Source organism: Lepidothrix coronata, unplaced genomic scaffold (assembly GCF_001604755.1).
Source record: "Lepidothrix coronata isolate B3197 unplaced genomic scaffold, Lepidothrix_coronata-1.0 Scaffold9, whole genome shotgun sequence".
NCBI classification, from domain to species: Eukaryota; Metazoa; Chordata; class Aves; order Passeriformes; family Pipridae; genus Lepidothrix; species Lepidothrix coronata.
The window spans coordinates 2,316,344-2,338,742 of record NW_016690189.1 but is presented as its reverse complement, the minus strand read 5'-3'; the positions used below and the strand labels follow the sequence as shown (position 1 = coordinate 2,338,742).

Genomic DNA, 22,399 nt, shown 5'->3' with positions numbered 1-22,399 from the left:
GTTTTATTGGTATTCTGAGAACAATTTAGAGTAAATACCTTACCTCTGAATTCTGAAGTAGAATGTGATACATATGGAAGAGAAGACATATATAAGAGTGATAGATATGGAAATCTGGGAGCTTGGATAAACTCCCAAGAAATGTAACACTCAGTTCCTTCCTGGCTGGTGTCTTGTGGCCCATTGCCACAGATAAACTCCTATTTTCTAGGTATGACTGGAACATGAGGGAACAGCTCTAGATACATGAGCAACCAAGTTTTGAATTGCACAAATGCTTGGTGAGTATGGCATACTGTCACATGTGAGTGCCTCATCAACTAATTCAAAATTACTGTTTGAGAGAGAGGTGAATCTATGGAATTGTTAGTGCCGTTGACTGTTGAATGTAGTATTTATTCAGTTATCTGGTATAAAAATAAGTTAATTCACAGTAAAGTTGGTTTTGAATATTGATTTTTAGGAGAAAACAAGGATATGGTATAGATTGTCACTCCTATGCATCTCAGTTTTTACTTTCTTTCAACTTTTACTTGAGTGGTTTTCTTTGTTGTGAGTTTGACCCTATTCGGGCACATAGAGTAGACTTTCTAATGACTCTAAAGCAATTTATGACCTATTTGTCCTTTCTTAAAGCCATGTCTTTTGTTGGCTGTCCTAAACTGCGTCATTTCATTGCAAATGATCCTAATCTGTGTGTGTTTTTCTGGCGTTATCCCTGACTGAGGCAGCATAAAAGCTGTTTGAATTCTTCTGAAATGCATGTAAATAAATGTGGTATCTCTAAACATATAGTACTGCTGTGCATTGATGAGAGTGAGTTATTTGGATACAATTCAGATCCTAAGACACAGAAGTGTGGGGGTTTTCAATAACAGCAGATATGACAGAAAAAAGTATAAAAAAGGAATTATTTGAAACCTTTATTACAGATGAGGTACTGCTTATCAAATTTGAATAAAGAGTAGGAATTTATTTTGGAAGAACTGTGATTTCAAGGAAAAATAAAGTGGACTGGACATGTAACAATTGCTATGAAGTGCAGATTGTTGATATCTAACTAGTTGCGTACCAAGTTCAATACTACTGAGCGATGCTAAAACCTTCACCGTGGTAGTAATGTTGCCTTGTAGAGAGATATGCTCACTATATTATTACATAATATAATTACAAAGAAGGTAAGTTCTGTGATGTAGTAGTTATGTATACACTAATACCTGTTTAGCACAATAAAAGAATTGATCTTGGTTTAAATTTTTCTGATATAAATGCCAACAAGCGGCTGTAAGCTTGTTAAGTCCATACTCATAACTTCCACAGAAATAGGAATCAACAATTACAAATTGTTATTTGTGGTGCTAATATACCCAAATTTAGCAATTCTGCTTTTGGCACAAGGCAGGAGGGATGGTGAGCTACTGGTGCGATCACCTCTTGTTAGTGGAGAATTAGCTGTGGAAGGTGGGCAGCAGCATAGTTTTCCCTCTTTCTCCTCCTTTTCTGTCTCCATGCTGCTGTTACCTCTTCTTTTCAATTAGTGTAACTCAAAACCAAGTGTTCCAAGCACAGAGAGTGTTGTGAGCTGGAGTTACTGTATGGACTCTGTAGCTGCAACGAGATATTTTTCAAACTCAACCCTCATTTTTGCACAATAGGGTGCAAACTTTAAAGGAGAGAACGCTTGTTCACAAAGTGAAATTAACATCTCTTGTGCACTTTAAAAACACTTTTTGTTGTGCTTTGTATCATTCCTGCTGAAGTTTTTGCCTGGTATTCATCCTGGCATTGCCAGGCTCAAGTTCTGTCTTTTTTTTTTCTTGTCTTTTTTTTTGTATGCAGGTTTACACCATATGTTTCCCTATATGGCTTTCTTCACGTTTTCTACTTTTGCTTCCCTCACTCACTGTTTACTTTCACCTGCACATTGCTCTGCCACCTCTCATATGTCTTTCCTCTGTATGGATACGGCGAAATATGAAGGCTTAGTTGCTTTTCAAATGCTGCAAGTAGGAATTTTTCCTGTTCCATCTTTACAACATTAATGTTTAGGTAGCCACCTACGTACAAATATTTCTAGAGCTTATTGCTGGCTTTTTTCAGAGACACAAGAGGACTAAGACTAACCAGATACTGTTATCTACACTGTTTCTTTTATGCTTCTGCATACCAAGAAGGAAGACAGATCTCATTCTAGTTACTGTGCTTCCTTGGGCCTAGAAGTTGTAGTGGAGGCTAGGTACAACCTCCTACGTGCAGACCTCAGTGATGTGTTGGTATGCTATGAAATGTTGGCTTCATAATCATAAATATGTTTTTCATACAGGTACAGTATTTAGAATTGACAGTGCTGTTTACATAGGAAGATATTTTTTGGTTTTTTACTACTTTGATAGCTTTGGGAGTAGTTGACAATTTTGAAGCAAGGATGTGTTTCTGTCCAGGATGCCTTTCGTAACAGCTTCACGAGGGAAGATCAGAAGCTGGACTCGATGCTATCTGAAAGAGATACTGCATATTGAAGGACATAAAAAAAGTCTTTGCAAACTGGTTAATAGTTTAGAAAAAAGGCACATGCTGAAATTTGGATTATACTGGTGAAAATAGAAAATGTCCCTTTGCATTTGCTCAGAATCATTTGACCATTTGTTTCTCAACTATTCTTTGTTATTCTTTTTTTAAACATCTCTAGCTATCTGAAATTGTCAGGTTTTGTGTTCTGCAAGAGGAAATCATAAATTTACCTCAGGTCTCTTGCTGATATCAGCTGTCCTGTATTTCAGGATAAATAGTTGTCTAGTTATGCCAAATAACCCTAATTAGTCTTATTTAACTTGGTGTTTTGCATAGTTGCTGGCTTGATACTGCTCATGGTGGGAGCATTCCTATTTAGAAAGTGCTGCAGCATTTTTTTTTCAAGAGAGAGAGTTATGAGTGAAAATCTTCTGGACTTTGTGAAGCATCATAACCTTAAAAGTGCCTGAGTTTTCTAATGATTTGATTTTAATTTAAATGCCATTGCAGAAGCCCATCTTCCTGTGTCAGTCTCTATTCAGTTGTAAATGTTCAGAGGCAGAAGGTTGAGGCACAACAGTAACTGGCAGCGTGGGATGGCATTTTGCAGAGTGCCTAAATAAGGCACCCCTATGAGTTTGACTTAATTGTTTTTCACATCATTTAATTCGTTCTACTTCGGTCATAAAATCATGCAGGAGAAGGAATTCTTGGCCCAACTGAATTTCTACAGTTTTGATTCTGATACTGAATGTGGATGATTTCCTTCTGTAAATCATAAATTCAGGAAAAAAGACAACTGCAGGAATATTTCAGCTGTGGAGAAAGGAGGTCGAGGGAAATGACCTGTCAGTTTTCTCAGAAGGGGGTGAGGAGATTCCCCGTTGTGCAGAGCAAGGGTGCTGTGCGAGGTGCCCCTGCCCAGGCAAGGAGGACTCCTTCACGCCTTGCAAGACCTGCCAGCTGCCTGCCCCATGTAGCACACATTTTAACACTCTCCACCAGGTGATTACAGGGGTTACAACATACATGGCCAAAACAGTGAAGTTGTGATTTTTTTATCATTACGTTTATACGGGCTTTGAATTATGTGTTTTAAAGCGATTGTAACAGTGTGAGAGTGAATTAGAGAGTCTTTGAGGGATAGCTGGACACTGGCTCTTCATTCCTATTCAGCCAACTGAACATTTTCCTTGAAACTTGCCTACTGATGCAGGGCATATGTGTACTGTGTACCACAGCAGAATTTAGCATAATGTTATGCTAATGCTACTGGATTTGCTTCAGGTTTATATTATTCAAGACATTCAAGAAAAATAAAAAGACTAGGCCTTTCTTCAATATCTTATTTTGAGAAGTACATCTTATTAATGCAAAAATCACAAAGAAACTGTAATTCTATCTCTCAATATGTTGTATATGCAGGTAGGTATACCTTTGCTTGCCTGGCCTTTAAGTTTTATTTTTGCTGCAGGTTAAAAAACAAAAAAACCCAAACCAACAAACCCAGACCCAAAACAAAACCACATTTGAGAAAGACAAAGTAGCATGAGCTTGAGGTAGCATTTCTGCTTCTGTCTGACTTAATAACAACATTGTTAGGAATTCAGATTGAAAGTGAAACTCTTCTACAGGTAGAAAATATTTAAAGAAACATTTACAGACACTTAAACCAATAGGAGGTCTGAAAAGGGTCAGGTTTTACAGTTTTAGTGTCTTTGACTTTAAAAAAAATTGGAAATAGCAGTATGAAAATTTTATATTTTTTATTTGATAAATATGTCCTGAAGTTGATTGTTTGACCAGATATATTAGATATATTTTTATAAGTTATTTGAGTGATTTACAAAGGTGTACTTTTAGAAGTCTATTGATACTTTATATTTAAAAAAATGAAGAGTGAAACAATTCTGAAAGGCATTTTAAAAGAAGGCAATTTAAATTCATATTCCAAAGATGTTAGAGTTTTTAATTTGTTTTTACATCCTGTGGACTGTGTGCCGAATTTTTTTCATTGTTGGTTTCTTCAGATGAGGGCTTACACAGCTGCATGAACACAGTGACACTTTCTGTCTCTGGCTCCCTATTATTATTCAGTAAAGAGACTCTTGGAATTAATTTGAACTCCACCATCTATGGATTTTTTTTAAACCAGCTGGGTTTAGCTGAAATGGCTAATTAGTTAGAAGTTCTTGGCAGATCAGTTGTGCTCACAGTTGGTGCCCCCACTTGCCACTAGGCCGTGTTTACTGGGAAGACCACATTGGACATGCTTATTTCAATATTTTTTAGGAAGGTCCCTCTCATCAGATTTTAGGAGTCAGGGACTGCTCTCTGGTCTTCTGACCAGTCTGAAGGGGCCACTTGTTTGCCCAGTGAGATCAGTAGGCAGTTTGTAATGAACTGAATCAATTCAGCAAATACTTCTCTCCCTTCCCTGCGCTTACCACCCTTCTGGTGACCTTCAGATTCAGCGAGTACTTAAAGTTAATTATGTCCCTAATGACTTTGCAAACTTGTTCCCAGATGTTGTGAAATGAGCCAGTGTTCGACTGTAAACATATGTCCCTCTTTCTGGTGCTGTGATAAATAATATGAAAATGTTATCTGCAGTGTATCTTGTCTGCAGCTGATAATTTTTAGTAAATCCAAGTTTGAGCATCTCTAGATTCTTAAGTTCTAAATTCACAGGTAAGACTCAACTTCGTATATAAAGTGTTTTCAGAGAGAGGTGTTTTCCTCTGTTTACTTTGTGTCTATATATGCATTTTGTTAATAGATATAAACACAAAAATCAGCTATAAGAGGTTTGGGGTTTTTTTTAATTCAGAATGCAGGCCACGTTGCTAGTTAAAATTTTTAACTTCTAGTTCCTGAGTTTGGTTTTCGTGTGGAATATTTGAATTTTTACAGTAATCTCAGAGGTTTGTTATTTATTGTCTCAGATATACTGAGATTCCAACCCTCTATGGATGATATTGAAATATATTTTTCGTAAAAGGATGGGAGAGAATCTCGGTTTCATAGTAATTCTAGAAAATAAATGTTTCTTTTTTTCCCCATGTTGTTAGTTTCAGTCCTCAGTAGCTATTGAGGAATATACAGCAGTGATTCCTAAAACAAAAATTTCAACTAGAAATATTTTTACCTTCATAAAAATATGGTATTGGAAAGCAAACTTGTTCTTTCAGTCTTACTGAGACTGCACAGTGCTTGTCATGGAAATATCAGGGCTTAAGTATCAGGAATGATTTTATTTTCTTTTCCTGCTTTTGTCTTTCCTAGTATTCCTGGGATACTTGCAGTTCTCTATACTTAGACCACAGGAGCATCTAAAAGTGGTACCTTTAACTTCTGTGTTAACACTTCAAAGTTTTAGCTCCAAAAAAAAGCATGGCATGAATCAAGTTACTGTTTCCTTCACATCTGTTTAGATTTAGAATGAGCACCTACCAGTGTATTATATAGATTGTTATTCTTGTGTAGCTGTCTGTTGAACCTGACCATTTTTCAACAAGTGAATTTCGGAAGATACAAATTTAAGTGCTACCCCAAAAGTATTAGTATGGTGGAAATCTTATTTGGTTTTACTTTTTTACTGCATCCACGTTTGTGAAAAACACCTTTTTCTAGATGTGGTATCAAAAGACATGGTTCTGGACCTTCTCTTACACAGCTTCAGTTTCCTTTTCATTGCATCCATGTAGCTGTATCAATTAAGTATCGGCTGAGGAAATGAAGTTATATTATTTTTATGTACTTTAGAAAGATGAAATTTCAAGATGAAGGTAACACCTACTTAAAAAAGGTAAAATACAAGCAATTCTTTCTGTACATTTTTTGATTTTTTTTTTCCTCAAAAGATGGAAGACTTTTAAAATATTTGAAGATTTTGGTGGTATGGTACCAGAATAACTGAAATGTCAAATACACTCGTAAGTTACACTATGAGTTTTAATTAACATTTAGATTGAAATACAATTGATTCAAAAATTAATTTATTTACATAAACCCCAAAATCTTCTGATTTTTAGGATTATTCTGGTACTAGTTTCTGCTCAGTTATGCCTTACGAACTCAGGGCATCATTCACTTGGTCATGTTTACCAAGTCCGTTTCGTTTCTGTATGTGATGCAGGACTAGGTTATCTGCATACCTGCAGTGATTGCTCTCCTTTCCATTGGTAGTGCTAGGTTTCCTAATAAAAGCTTCTATGCTGTAGGTACCAGGTTGACTTCATGCACTGTCTGAACCCTGTCATTGCTTTGCTGAAACTACTTCTACTGTAAAGAAACAAATGCATATAGGGTAATCTGGATGATGTTGGAAATAGAAAAAAATGTAGATTTCATTACCAGGCTTAAAAGGTGTCTTTAAAATCATTGGATTTTGAATAGTTTGATTTATCATGAGTAATGCTCTTTTGCCTAATTTAGTTGAGGGGGTCACTGTTAATTTTTTGAGAGGGATAGCAGAGGAGAGGCCTAGTTGGAGTGTGTGAAGGAGCATTTGTAAAGGACAGTTAACACTTCTTCGGTGAGTAGTGTGCTGCCTTTCATCTTTGTTCTGTTTCTTCCATCCCTTTAAATCCCGTGGACTCTGGGCATTTTCACTCATCCTTCTTTTGCTGACCCAGGAAAACCAAAGCCCTGTAAGCGCCTGCAAAAGGAAAATCAGATAACTCTACTTCTCCAACCTTACTAATCTCCCTAGCTCTGCTGATCTGATGTTGATCTGTAAGCAGCTTCATTTTTGGAGTCTACTTTAAAGGAGCAATTGATCATGAAGTTGTCCATGTATAGAAATAATTACTTTCTGAAATGCTATGCTAGCTTTTTATTAATTCCCTACATTTTCTTATGCATTCTTTCTTTTATCATGTCTATAAGTTGTTGGCTCAGTTGACCAAATACAACTGCTTCAATGAGATATGTATTTCCTTACAGAAGTAGTTTTCTCCTAGAGGTATTATGTGGAAACAGGTAAAAATCAATTTTTTTAAACATCACTTTTTCCTTGTCTATATTAGAACATACACGTTGAAAGAACATGACTATTCACTTGGATTTGTTTAAAAAAGGTATTTTTGTCAGTGGTTGGCTTTGTTTTGACCTTGTAAGAAAGTTGATTTCCCCGCTGCTGTTTCTGCCTGTTTAGCAGACACCTGCATAGCAATTACCTGATCTGTGACCGGGAGGGTGTTTCACTTTTGAAACAACACAACTGGTATTGTTGAGAAATGTTGTTACACTGTATTAATTTTTCATTCCCGCAGAAGTTACATTTTGTAACTGGAGAGAGGTAAGAGTTACAGCACTGCACTCTTTTAAGAGGAATAGTATAAAACCGGCACCACATACCAGCATCAAAGTTGTTGGTGGCAACTGATGGTGCATATCCCAAGAGATATGGTTACATTTCTGGGAATTAATTTTCATTTTGTAATCTGTTCATTCTTACCTCTGCTTAAAGTAATTACAGAGGTTTAATAACATGTACTATTCAAGTCATACAGTAAAAAATAGAAATATATGAAAGTACTTGATTCTGAGTTATTGAATAAAGATAAGGAAAATATAACTGATTCCGGATCTAGGACCATAATTAATTGGGAAAAGTTAAGCATCAATTAAATACTTCAAGTAATCTGTATTAGTTTTGAATAAATTTTGTGATTGCCTCTTGCATAATTTGGCATTCTGTAATAGTGAAAGTAAAAAAGCACTCTTCATTTCATCCACAAACGGATGAAATTCTTCACTATTTCCTGATTTTTTTTTCTCAAATATATGGAAAATATAAATTAGGCTCTGCAAAGCAGGAGGTATGTTTGCATATGGAGGAAGTACGTTTTCTGCTTATGTTGACTCCTGTCATGGCTTAAAGTATTTAATTTGTTAGGGAAGTGGAAATATTAAGTTGCAAGACTGATCTGTATTGATATTTTAATTGTTTATTAAGCTGTACGTTCTCAATAACTTCAATAGGCCAATGGTTTAATAAAATTAAGTAATATAATTCTTGTATGAATTATTGTTGGAATTGATCCATTTGACTTCATTGGAAATTCAGAATTTTGGATTGTTGACTTCTGAGGGAGCAGCACATTAAATAAGAAAACATATAGAGAGGTTGGAATGTGTAAAGTACTGCTTGCTTTCTCCCCCTTGCCTCCTTCCCCACCAAAAGCTGACCTTACAAATACTTAGGAGAAGAGGTGGTTCTGTTTTTATTAACTTCATGAAGCTGCCTAAGAGATTGGGAGTCATTCTGATAAAGTATAGAAACTTCCTCTGACACTGAATTTGTGAGCTCTAGGGTAAGTGACTAAATAAGGGGAGGTCATGGGAATTGGTGGTTCCACCTCTGTTTACCTTGTGTTCACTTTTGTTCGTAATCCAGCCATTTTGTTATTTCAGTTCTTCCAGGTATGTATTAAACATGTCAGGAGACAAACTGAAGACCAGAGGGCTATTTGTATTAATGGTTGTTATCTTGAAAAGACATACAGGTATTCAGGGGTTGCAGACACTCACAAGGGTTTTTACTTACACCTAATATAATTGTTTCTATTAATTGTGTGTGTGCATATGATATGCTAATGGATGCTAATTTTTTTTGCATCAGCTTTGCTATGTTATTTACAGGTTTTATTTCTTTGTCTATTGGCAGGTATTTAATTAGTCAAGGAGCACATGTAGGAGCTGTAAATAGTGAAGGAGACACTCCATTAGATATTGCTGAAGAAGAGGCAATGGAGGAGCTGCTTCAGAATGAAGTAAATAGACAAGGTAATTTTGAAAATGGAAGGATGGTTGTGTTTACTGGACACTAAATATATTTTTGAAAACTTAAGCTAAATTGGGACTTATAAAGTCAGTTTATTATCTGAAGAGAATTGTTGATACAGTGTATAGTGTTTAAGCTGTCTTTAAGTGTTTTTGCTCAGCCCAGCCTCTTGTGAAGAAAGAGGTCAGAAGTATTGAACCCAGGTGGTCAGTGGATTCCTGAATTCATTGAACTCAGCCAGAATGTAGGTGTCATTCAGATGCTATGGATGGTATTCAGTACATTTGGGACATGGACTTCTATATCCCAGCTTCAGACTAGGTCTAAAGAGATTCCTGCCTTGGAGAAAAGAGAAATAGGCAGGCAGTTTCAGGATGAGGTCCTAATCCACTCCCACAGTAACAAAGGTAACCGTTTCAGTTGACTACAAGAAAGCCTAAAATAACTAAAACAAGAATAAACAACTGTCCTGTATGCCATAAATTAACCTTTGTGTCTAGTTCTGACCTTTTTAATGCCTTTCTACAGCGACAAATATCTAAAACTACTCCTTGGGATAAGGAGTCTTAGACTGCAATTACCTTAGGCCTGAGAACCTGTCATGAGCTTTTAAGTTCCTCCTGGTTTTTTTTGTGTGCTCTTCTGAAAACAGTATGCAAGTGAACATTCATATAAAACTTAAAGGAGAGATATCAAGTTTTGACATTATTGTTTAATAACATATACCCTAAATTTATCCACCTTGCTCCTAGAAAATGGTTAGTACTGGCAGTAGTGTCTTTACAAGAGAAATTGGACTTTGAAAAAGCATACTGATTTATTTTTCCCTGCTTTTTTCCCCTCTCCTTACACTGCTGTATTCCATATTCCAATCCTCAAATGGGTTTTTCGGTGAAAGGTCTTTGAAAATTTCTGGGTTTTCTGCTCCACAGATAAAAGAATATTCAGTTGTTGTTGACTGGCCGTTCTTGAGTCTGATAGAATTGTGCTGCTATCCCAGAACTTCGATTACAAGAACTAGGGTGCTGTGGTCTGAGTTACATATTGAAGGGAGGTGACATTCAGAGTGAAGATGGAGCCTTTGAAGGGGGTGTACTAGGGGGCTGCATCTCCATAACTTCTAAACCCCTGCCTGCCTCTTAAAAGGCTTCTTCCTGCTTGAAGATGGTTCTTTTATAATGTTGAGTTTCCGTGTCTAAAAACAGATTTACATAATTTAGCAGTAAACTAGTAATTGCTTTAGGCTTTGCCCTGATTTAATTTGTATGCTTAAACCCATTTAATGCCCAAAGCAAATGGTAAAAAGAAACTGGAAGACATGATATGTGAAATAAGAGATACCTACTGATACACAGAAGTAGACAATAGATTTGCAAAGGCTTTGATTCAATTAATTGATAGTGTTAACAGAAATTTGATTAGCAGTTTTTATGCTTAACACAAAGAGCATCAGATTAGATAGTTGCAAGTATTTTTTTTTCTCTCCATTATCATTTCTCCATTTTAATTACTTGTTCTCTTTTCTAACAGTACTGTCAATCTTTGCTCAAGAGTTGTTTCTGAAATGTGCCTCAGACTAGATTCTTTAAGGTTGTTTTTTAAATGTTTGACTTCACTGATGTGCAATACTAATTGACTGCAATAGCTGTTTGTAAAATTGGAATTATTTAGGGAACCAACTTTTCCAAAATCTCTTTTATATTTTGTTGCTTTTTTAAAAAGAAATTATTTGTTATATTGGATTTTACATACATTTTTACAATGCATATATTCAACATTACACAGTAATGTTTAGTCTTTTGCAAGTTTATATAAATTATTTTGAACATCCCAATTGTAATGTTAACATTTGCAACCTAAACTAAATGCCACAAATCACTGAAAATTTCAGTGAGGTTTGCGTATTTCGTAGTTAAACGTACTATAAACTGTCTACTGTACTGTCTTTAAAAATCTGAGAAGAAAGTACATGTTCCCACACTGTAGCTATTAGCTTCTAAAGTAATAATTTAGGTTGGTTTAAAATCCTAAATTTCACTTGCTATGGAAAACCTATTTTCCAAGCATTCCTCTGACATTTTTGTCAGTTGGTTTGCTTGATTGTTTCACAGAAGCAGGGAAGAAGGCATGCAGTATCCCTCCTTCTGAATTTGTGTCTGAAGCTGTAAGAACTCTGGGCTTTTGCCTGCAGAGATGAAATCAGAGGAAATATTTCATGATTGTGCATGAGAATAGAATAGAAAGGGTATGAATCTGGATATGAACTTGTGTATATCTTACTAAATCATGAGACAGTTGTCTCAGCAATAAGGTTTTAATTATGTGCTTTTGTTGGCATCCTTAACTTGAATGTAAACTTAATATTAAATAGAAAAGGATTATTCAGTCATTATAATGATCACTTAGAGACGTACCTAATTGCGTATATGTTGTGGCTAGAGAAGTTCAGAGCTTAAATAGGAACTTAATTGTTTCTCCTAATGTGGAATTAACAGTGATGCATTGTCACAGTTTCATCTTTGACTATACTTGTAGCAGAATATAATTATTTCTCCAGCAGTGGGATAATTCCTATTCCTTCCATGTAATGCACTCTTTCATATCATATAAAGCAATGCCAGTTTTGATAATGCAAGTTACCAGTGAGGTCTGTGGAATGGTCAGTCTGGCTCATGTTATGGGTAATGGAAGATCATCCTATTTATTTTGAAAATAAACAAATAAACCTGGGTGCCAAAATATTCTACCTCTGCATAGGTAAAACATGCAGTGTGAAAAGTAAGTTGACATTTTCTGTAACATTTTTGCCTTCCAACCTTTTCATGTGTTTATTCCTACATTAATTAGTTTCATTTTCGTGTTGCCTTGTTAATGCTGCAAGTATGGCTCCCTAGGTATTGGCAGTCAGAGTTGCTTAGTGGCGAAAGATTGCCTGGAAAGATCAGTCAGGTTCATTGTGATTTCAGATATGTTTAACTGGTGACATTTGTTTCTGTTAGAAATCTGAGGAAACCTACCATGTTAGATCACCCTTTTTACTGCTTTTGCAGGCCTTCTTTCTTTGTAGGAAAAGTACAAACAAACCCTTCCAGTTGTGCAACTATTCAGTGTGCAAACTGATCAGTGGTGCACTGATGTACAGATGCCCAAATTTTTGCAGATAATTGCAAAGGTGCAATTATTACAGGACAAAATGTGGGAACCTCTGAAGACACTAAATTCACAAAAAGTGAATCACAAAATACAATACAGTTAATTTCTATGTGACATAACAGGCTTAATAAAAGGAAGGATCTGCAATGTTTGCTCATCCTATTTTAGCATTCAGACTCCAGAATCAGATCTGACTAGAGAAGAGATGGTCAGTGATCCAAAATAATCTTGTTGTTTTGCAAGTTCTGTTGTTGTAAAGAGCGTTGGATGTGAAAGAAGAGAGCTTTTCTAGTATTATTATCCAGTGTCTGTCTTTCTTCAGTCATGCTGATCTCCGTATGTGACACCTCTAAATTGCACGAAGGGTTGGGTGCATTTTCATGTGTCCTCTTGTGTTCTGCTGGGCTAATAACATGACTGTTGATACCATGAACTCTGCAGTGATTGTGAACTAATGAAATAGATATCCTGTAAGTAAAGCCGTACCTCTCTGATAGTAAGGAAAACATTTTTTTACCTTAATCTTCAAAGGGGAATTATTGGCTTAATTATTTTTTAAGCTAAAAACCTAGTTTAGTTATATATTTTGTGAGAAGATACCTTACATGCTTAGGTAAGATATAAAGATTTTTTGATACAAACACTTCACAGAAAGAAAAATCAAGCTTTTTATGGAAATTATTCTGAATAATGCTGAACAACTATTCCTTTTTCACTCCATGTGGTTTAACTGGTTTGTGTGTTATTAAAAAACCCTTCTTTTAGGACTTGTTTTGTTGTTTCTGCTTATGGCTGATGCCTTTACCATTGGCCAATCCCATGTATGTGGGTGCCACTGCAATCCTCAAAATGCTTTAGCTTCATCAAAAATATTATTTAGTTTTTCAAAGTGATCCCTCATGTTTCTACTCTACAGTGTTTCAACACAGAGTTGTGGAAGTTATCTTTTGCCAGTAGTGTAAACTTTCCATTTGCACTGGTGAAAACCAGCAGACTTGAAAGAGATGTGGCTTTAGTCTTGGCCAGCCCTGGCCAATTTTAAATGTCGTCTCTCCTCAGGTCTTCAGTAGGATTAACTATAATGGTTTGAAGGTATTTTTTTTAGCTGTTTATCATCAGATGTCCTCTTAAAATTATTTTTAACTGCTTAAGGAGTTATTTTGAATTATAGGAAACATTCTCAGGAGGTGAATTAGTAGGGAGAGGTGATGTGAGGTGAATCAGAAGTTCATCATACACCGTGGTAGCTATTTATTCAGTAACTTGAAGTCAGTCACTACTTTTGTTTCAAGGAAAGAAGCACATGTTCCCCATTCTTAATTATAGCTAATGTAACAGGACTCTCTCAGAATTATTGCTTAACTAAGCTCTATTTATGTGGATAAAATGTGAACTATTACATTTTAATATAAACATTCACTTCATGAAGTAAAAAGTGGGTTGATCTTCCCTGCAGTATCTATAAAACATGCCTTTATATGGCTGAGTTGTCCTGAAACAATGATTCAGCAGTTAAACTTACGCTGAATTTCATCAAATGCTCACTGAATGGCACACTGTTTTCAAACCTGTTGAGTAACACTTGTTGATCAGAAAAAAAGTGAAAACATTTAGTAATAAATTATTAATGATTTAAGAAGTTGTTAGGCTGCCAGAGAGGTTAATCGTACTGGTGGTGTGAGCAAGTGCTGTGGCTCAGGCTGAGCTGGGAGGCAGCGCATTGCCATCTATGGGCCGTAGGGAGAAAGGGTTGGAAACCTATGAGGAAACGTTTTCTTTTCCCTTGGTATCTTAATAGTGTCTGGAAAACAACAGGAAAGAGAAAGCCCGTACAAGGTATAATAAGGGCTGTTTGCATTCTGTTTTCTGTAGTTAATAATGGGAATTTTATTTAGTAATCTCAGAGCTCTTTTTGTATGACACAAAGTTCAATTCCCATTTTTATGCCAGTTATTAATGTGGAATGTTTTATTTAGACTGGCAAGATTGAGGTACTTTCTTCTGTTGAAATATGATCAGAAAATTACTGTCTTGTCAAATAATGTATTGATGCAGCCATTACTCCTCTGCAACCATTATAGCTTGTTTGGGCTTTGTGATACTGATAGAAGTCAATATGCAGTATTAATTGCTTTTTCTGCAGAAGCATTGCTATTTTGACATAAATCCCTGAGTCTGCAGGCGTATCTGGAAAGTGTGGTTAGACATGACCCATTGGAGACTCAAGATCAGGGTTTGGAAGGAGTTTTTTCTCTGTTCTACCTTTATACAAAATTGCCTCAAAACAACCAGCCATGTAGATGGACAGTTTTACACTGATAGGAGTTTGCATCATATTCTTCAGGTGGAAAAGCTTACTCATGCTGATAAGGATTCACAGTTGGACTTCGGGCATGCAAAAGGGAATGGACATAAATATGGCAAACAGAGGATGAGATATAAACTATTTATTAGCGCAGTAGTGTTTTGCAGGCCACACTGATATGTAAATAACTGCAGTCTAGAGCATTATTGTCCCAGGATCTGCTGATTTGCACTGCTGTGTCATTCTGAAAGACAAGCAGATGCCAAGGCCCAGGAAGTTACAGTTTGCAGTAATTCACACTTCAATATGTAGGAGCCTTCTGGAGGAATGAGAATACAGGATTATCAATGCATTATTGATTCAGAGTTCCTGGTCCTCATTCTTCATATTGGTCATAAAATTTTTTAGCTTTTTCCTCTGCTGAGTGCTTCTTGTATATCTTCCTGCATCTTGCAGACTCAGCCTCCAGATTATGGTTTTTCATGAGTTTCTGATAAAATGTAATTCTGTTAGTTTTTATTAAATTGTCAAGAACAAAATTATTTTTTTAGTCAATTAAGTGAATGAGTCTAGGAGTTTGGTCAACTGCTTAGAACACTGAATGTTTAACCTGCTTCAATTATTTTATGATACTTCGTAAAATTTTATCTTTTGGTTGTCCTTAGAATAAAGTTTTACCAGATTTACTTAGTCAAGAGACTCTCTTCTCCAACTGATCTTTCTTTGTGTTCTGCATTTGTTTGTTTGTTTGTTTTTTTTGTTTTAGTTTCTTGGCTTTTGGGGGGTGATTTTTTTGTTATTTTGGGGGGGATTTTGTAGTTTTGTGGAGTTTTGTTTTTTTGTTTTTACATATTTGTATATTCCTACATTTCGGGGAATTTTGATATAGGCATGTCATTTTCAAGGGTTTGGCTGCTCTATAGTTGGGGAATTGCAGCAACTATGGAATACTAATTCATAGGTAACATAACAGATATATCACTGCTATCCACTGCCTTAAGGGTGTTTCAGCAATGCCCATATAATTGCTTTCAATTTCAATCAGTTCACTGCTTTGACTTTCTAGTTGCCAGTGGATTGATAAGAGCTTGATGAATCTGTTTTATTATAATCTGTTTTACCACATTTTACACACTAGAATGATGCTTTGCATTACATAGAATCATCTCTCTATTATCTGTGTTTTCATTTTGTGATACTAATAATTTCTTTAATGATGGCCACTTTGCTGCATACCTCAGTTTCTGCTGCATGTCTAAATGGGCAACAGTCAAGTTGGATTTCATTTGGTTTCCATCCTCTGGGGATTCATCCATCCTGTAAAAGATTAGTAGCTTGCAGTTCCTTTGAAGACATTAGAGCTTGAAATTGCCATTCATTTTAAAGACTGTGAAAATTAATCAAAATTGCTAATTATTTGGAGTAGTTTTGAAAAGAGGTGTTCTAGCTTTGCGTACTCTTGTTTGGGGTCTGCTTGATGTTGTGCTTTTACTAGTTGGACAGTTAGGAGAGCTATGTGATAGAAACAAGTGTGCTAGAGAAAAACAGTTTGGGGAGAGATGAAGTTTTGGCAGGAAATACTGAAAGAATGTAGAATTAGATCTGAGTCAAGGGGCATCTATCTTTTAAGTGTTTTGAATCTTTGATTTAATAGGCTATACGGACTATTGTTGAGCAGATCAGTACCTGTTTCTAGATATGTTTTTATTATGTCCAAGTCAATGATTTGCTCTACAAGAAGTTAGAAGTCCAGAAGACAGAAGAACAGTATACATCTCCCAAGTCCGTGCATACCAGTGTCTAAGATTAGAGAAATCATCCAAATAAAATTGTTTTGCTGAAGGTTGGCCCACTGATTTTTCTGTTAAAGGTCAGCTCAGTTTGTAATCTTGATGGTCACAGTTACTAAAACGCTTCTCCTTACAAGCTGTCACCATTCAGGCATTGTAGATAGAGCTACGCTTACGCATAGTTCTCTTCAAGACCCCTTTCCTGCTATGTTCCTAAGATTGCTCCATGTAGTAGGAATTAAAAAATGTTTACAAATATATGTTTGCTTTGCCCATTCAGGTTCTGTAATTCATTTTCATCTGTTTAACACAATGTATATACTTGTTGATGTTATAATGTTGGACTGCCTTTCTCCCTTTTCATCAGTGTCTGATAATTTTTTGTGAGACATACTGTAAAAAGTTTTCAGTGTTTTTGTTTTTTTTACTTAAGCTATGAGTAAAATAGCTTAAGTATCCAAAGGGTTGACTGTTTGAGTATAAGGTTTATGATTCACAGTGATAGAAGACAAACCAGAAATGCTGTAGAAAGTATAAAAAATACACCTCCATCTTGTCATCAGTGTTGAAAAGTGAGGCTGTTTCTCTTCCCATAGATAGCTCTTTGTAAAACAATTTTAGTTGTTTTCTACTTTGTACAGATACATCAACTTATATGTATATATAAGACTTATATTTTAGTCCTTAGAAAGTTAAAATAGAATTTTCCTCTTTTTTTAACAGGTCAGTTCAGTGGTTATTACTGTGATGGTAGACATTCTTAAAATGGAAGAGCCAGTTTTAGTGATTATTATTTTACGGTTATTATTTATTTATAATCCTATTTATAAACCCTTTTGTTAAAAAATGCATTATGCATGCAAACTGTCGTATAACACTGGACGTTTCTATAACCTGTTAGGATTCATCTTCAAAAAGATATTCATCTCTAACTCCAAACATTATTCATATTGTTTAGTGGTTATTTTATTGTATCACCTAAACATGGTATAAGATTTGTTACATAATTAAAATGAAGTATTTGAACTAAAATATTTTGTGTCCTCTCTTACCCTATTCCCGTCCCTATCCGAATTAGGGGTTGATATAGAATCAGCTCGAAAAGAAGAAGAAAGAATAATGCTAAGAGATGCAAGACAGTGGCTCAACAGTGGCCATATAAATGATGTCAGGCATGCAAAATCTGGTGGTACAGCACTTCATGTAGCTGCTGCTAAGGGCTATACAGAAGTCTTAAAGTAAGTGTGGTTTAAATGGAAACTTCATATTTTCTCATTTTGATGTTATGCTGCTTGGAATTGATAGAATTGGACACTTCTAACTTTTAGGAGTTGTATCTTGAAAAAATCAGTCTCTGAAACAATCTTTTCTCAAAGCTTGATTTTATGTTTTCAAGCACTCATAAATCATGGTGCTGTTAGCTTTTATTTTAAATCATTCGAAAAATGAATACAGTGTGCACATTTAACCTGAATACTTATTTAAGAGAAGGAAGTTGATAAAAATCTTGTCCTGTTTCTAAAACCAACTAAGTAAACAAGCTTAAGACCTTTTTATAATGCCAGTTAGCCTTCCAGTTTGTACATATTTTCAAGACAACATATTTATTTGCAGACCTAAAGCACAGTTTGTAATCCAGACTAAAAGTTTTTACACCTGAAAACTAGGTAATTTTGCATTTTGATATTGTTGAAAATCATGACTCTTGAAAGCTTTCCTGGAAAGCTTCAGGATTGTAGTGTCCCCTAATTGACAGGTAGTTTTTCATTAATATAATACCAATATATACCCCAACAGAAATTTAATTGTTTTTTCCATAAAAGCTCTGCTTTATTTCAGTAAAGCATAATTAGTAATACATTGCTTTGCTGTGATTATAGATTTATTTGACTGCTTTACCAGTGCTAGGAGCACTTAGGTATTGTAACATGAATGAAAATGAGCACACATCCTGACTCTGTGAGTATTGCTGCCTTTAAGGTCTGCAGAGCAATTTACTGAATGGGAGTTCTACTTCAAAAAACCCTGATGCTTCAATATGACAAAGATAAATTATTCTGTTGGAAAAGAGTAATTTTAATTTTAGAGTAGTATGTGTCTGTAAGGGAGTTTTATCTATAATTGTTCCATGGTTTTCTAGCTCTCTCAGTTATTGTAGTTTTTTGCGGTCCAGTCCATATACTTTTCCTAGGAGGGGAAAAATATATGTGCAGGCAGTTTTTGTGATTACTTCAAATTATCAAAAACATGTACTTTGTATAGGATACCAGACTGCAAGACTTTACAGCTAAGCATATGTGAAGGTTGCCTTATTGGAGGATACTACTATAAGTATATTAGCTCTTGAGAAACTGGGGGAATTTTTTGAGAAGAATACTTTGTGGTTATGTGATTTTTAACAATTATGGGCCCTTTACATAGAAGTGTTTGTTAGGTTAAGTGTCCCTTGTCACTTGGACGCTCACCTCAGAACCATGCTGAATTTGAGTATTGAATGCAGGCTGAATGACAGGTCCTCTATTTGAGGAGCTCTGTTCCCTCTCAGAGAGAAATTGAAGCACCTAAACACTGGATTGTTGCAAAAATGCTCATGACAGAAGGAGATGCAAATTTCAAGCAACTAATATTAGAATGGGAGGCGGTTTTAAGAGTTTACTAATAAGAACAAAATTTTTTACGTTTTACAACTTTTTTTTCCTTAAAAGGGCTGTTCTCTATTACTACACGTACAGAGAAAATTATCTAACTTTTTTCTATTGCTAATAGAAGCAATGCTTTGAAGAGGAAGTGAATAGAGAAGGAAATGGAAAAGACTATTTTTCCTGAATTTTCCTTATAAATGTATACCCACTGAACAATGAAAAGGCAAATGTTTCTGTGAGAAGTAAAAATCAATCAATTGTCAATAGCCCAACCAAAATATCTATGATGAAAAAGGAGAAGAATATTATCATAGAATAATTTCATGATTTTTATGGCAATTTATTTATCCCTGTCAGTAGTGTCAAGATCTGTTTCTTTTAATTTCTTTAGGCTTTTAATACAGGCTCACTATGATGTAAATATTAAAGATTACGATGGCTGGACACCACTTCATGCTGCTGCTCACTGGGGTAAAGAAGAAGCATGTCGCATTTTAGTGGAAAACCTATGTGATATGGAGGCTGTCAACAAAGTGGTAGGATTTTTATGTAATCCTTGTCAAGATACAAAGTTCTGGTCTCTAAAGTGACTTTAGAAGCCAGGGTAAGAAAAGTGATGATAAACTGCTGTTTACTGTACGTGGAGCTTTATATAATGCATGTTTTGTCAAAACAGCATGTTTGTGTTCAAAACTAAATTCTCTGATTGTCTAAATTAATTTCTAGGCTGACATGATGCTTAGTTCTATATTAAATGGTCCATGCAGTCTTTCACATGGAAATTCAAAATGGAAAGGGTTTGTTGGCATTTCAGTGATGCAAAATTAGTGACTTGATGGATTGCATACAGGCTTTCATTTGATCTCTGAAGATGATGATGCCTTTGGGTAGTGTTTGAACTCTTAAAATAAGCTTGTGCTGCCATACTGAAGAGTTACCACTATATTATGCTGATTTGGATGTGCTGGAAGAAAATTAAGGCATCTCTGGACTCACTAGACATAATTTGGATGCTTCCTAAGCTGTATTTCCTAGACTTCTATGCCTGTGTAGCTTGCTGGCTTTGCAAGATCTTGCTCCCAATAAGTACAAATACATTCATGATTCACACAGGCATCAGAAGGATCCAAACCTTTTCATTCAACTGTGTAAATGCTGAGCTCTCATTCTTTTCTTTGCAGTGTGTTCTAATCTGCTTCCAGTTCCTGTCAATACTATATATGTAAATTACCTGCCATCTTAAGATGGATTCTTCATTGAATTTTTTCATAAACTTTTAAAAATAAATTAGGAAAATAATGCAGATGCAGACCATGAATTAGCAAATATTTACCCTATGTAAGGGTAAAATTACTGCTGCTTAACATTTTTAGACTTTGTTGAATTTTTATTCCTTACAAATGGAGGATACTTATAATAAAATTAGTGAATTCTGAAATTAAATTCCAGATAGCTTCAACTCTTTCTGTATAATGCTTACAGAACATAAAAATGTTAACTGCATAATTGTATTTTGTATCAGGTAGTCAGACGCAGATGTAATTAATCAAAGCTAGTTTTTCAAATTATGTGTTAGACCTTTTACTGGGACTGTGACAATGCGGATATAATACGCTAGAGAGCACTTTCATACAAGTATGTTCAACTCCACCTAGGCAAGAATAAGAAGTAAGGAGGCATAGAAATATGTCAGCTGTTTTTTTTTTTTGGTATATGGGCTTGTCTCTGCAAGCTAGGAAAGATTTGCCTGTTGTGTTCTTAAGTAAACTAGTAAACATTTTTGGTTTTGGAGATAAGAAGATTGAAAACTCCTCTGGATTTGGTTATAGTTGTATGTGCTTAGCACCTTGGAGAACTCAGCCTTTATTGTTTAGGCGCTTCAGGTATCAATTGTTGTGGATTTGGGTTTAAATGTAACCTTCCAACTACAGCAGTTTTTTGTAAAGTGACTCTTTGTGGTTAAGGTAGGTCTAACTCCCACTTAACAGCTACCTAAAAATAGAAGACCACTTTAAAAAACTGTAATCATAATGCAAATATAAACTTGAGATAACAGTTCAAATGTCAAGCTCTTTTGGGTAAGCCTTGTTGAAAAGTGCACATGCTTCTGTATGGTCAGAAGCTTTATGGATGTGAAAATTAGTGGTTTCCTGTCTAACCAGTTAAGATAACCTTCACAGTGTAATTAGGGATATATTTACCTTTAGTTAACATTTTGAGAAACTGAATTAAGCGCAAATAGGAACACCTTTCATTGTTTTTATAAGCTGCTGTGACTGCATTTAAATGACAGCTCTGTCTTTATTGCTGCTTATTGTACAGAAGAACTTACTAGACTGATCTTGTCATAATCTTCCCAACATCTCATGAAATCCACCCATTATGTTGATGCAGCTGCATATATACCAGTGGATCTAGGAATTTGCCTAGATTCCAGCCTTCAAGTTCATGGCCCATGGAAGTCATACACTAAAGATAAATAAGAACAAGTGGTTGTAGCAGATCTTCTCTAAAATGAAATGTAAATTGTAAAATAGAGTTTTGCTGTAAAATGTGAAAGCATGACTACTTAAATTTAGTATAGCTTGTTTAAATATTATAATCTTTAAAAAATCAGTCTGTGGTTGATGTGGTAGTCTACAATGAGAAGGATACTGAACTGCTCAGGATCCATCCGTACAACTGCCATTGGGAACAGTTGTTTGTTTGGAACTAATATTGTGAGAACTATATTCATCAATCTACTTTTCCTTCATAGTGGGTTTTTGTTCGCTTCAAAGGACAGGAAAATGTTGTTGTTATGTCTTTATCACTTAAAAAATGTGTTTAATCATCAGGTATAGATGGTTTTGTTTCAATTACCCCCCAAAAAAGTAATATTGCAAAATTGTTTTCAAATACTGACAGACTAACAGTTTGCAATAGAGCTTGACTTATATTTTTCAGTTTCTCTCTCTGAATGTGCTCCTTTACCTGCATCATCATATGAGAAGACATTGTAGTCTGTTGTATTTAAATTTTCTTGCACAATTACGATGTTTTACTTCTTCCCCTTCTCCAGGGTCAGACAGCGTTTGATGTAGCAGATGAAGATATTCTAGGATATTTAGAAGAATTGCAAAAGAAGCAGAATCTGGTAGGCCTTGTGCATATATATATATATATATATATGTTTATTGTACGTAGGATTATGGTATTCAGCTCAAGA

General features: G+C 35.3%; 1 protein-coding gene across 3 annotated transcripts in view; it reads left to right on the top strand.

Annotated features, from left to right (window-relative positions):
- PPP1R12A (protein phosphatase 1 regulatory subunit 12A) overlaps positions 1-22,399 on the top strand; it is a 117,971-nt gene that overhangs the window by 52,152 nt on the left and 43,420 nt on the right. For all 3 annotated transcript variants that reach the window (XM_017804397.1, XM_017804396.1, XM_017804395.1), the window contains exons 3-6: positions 9,185-9,303; positions 17,628-17,787; positions 19,583-19,727; positions 22,253-22,327. In XM_017804397.1, coding sequence (XP_017659886.1) covers positions 9,185-9,303; positions 17,628-17,787; positions 19,583-19,727; positions 22,253-22,327 — 499 coding nt within the window. The remainder of the gene's footprint in view (positions 1-9,184; positions 9,304-17,627; positions 17,788-19,582; positions 19,728-22,252; positions 22,328-22,399) is intronic.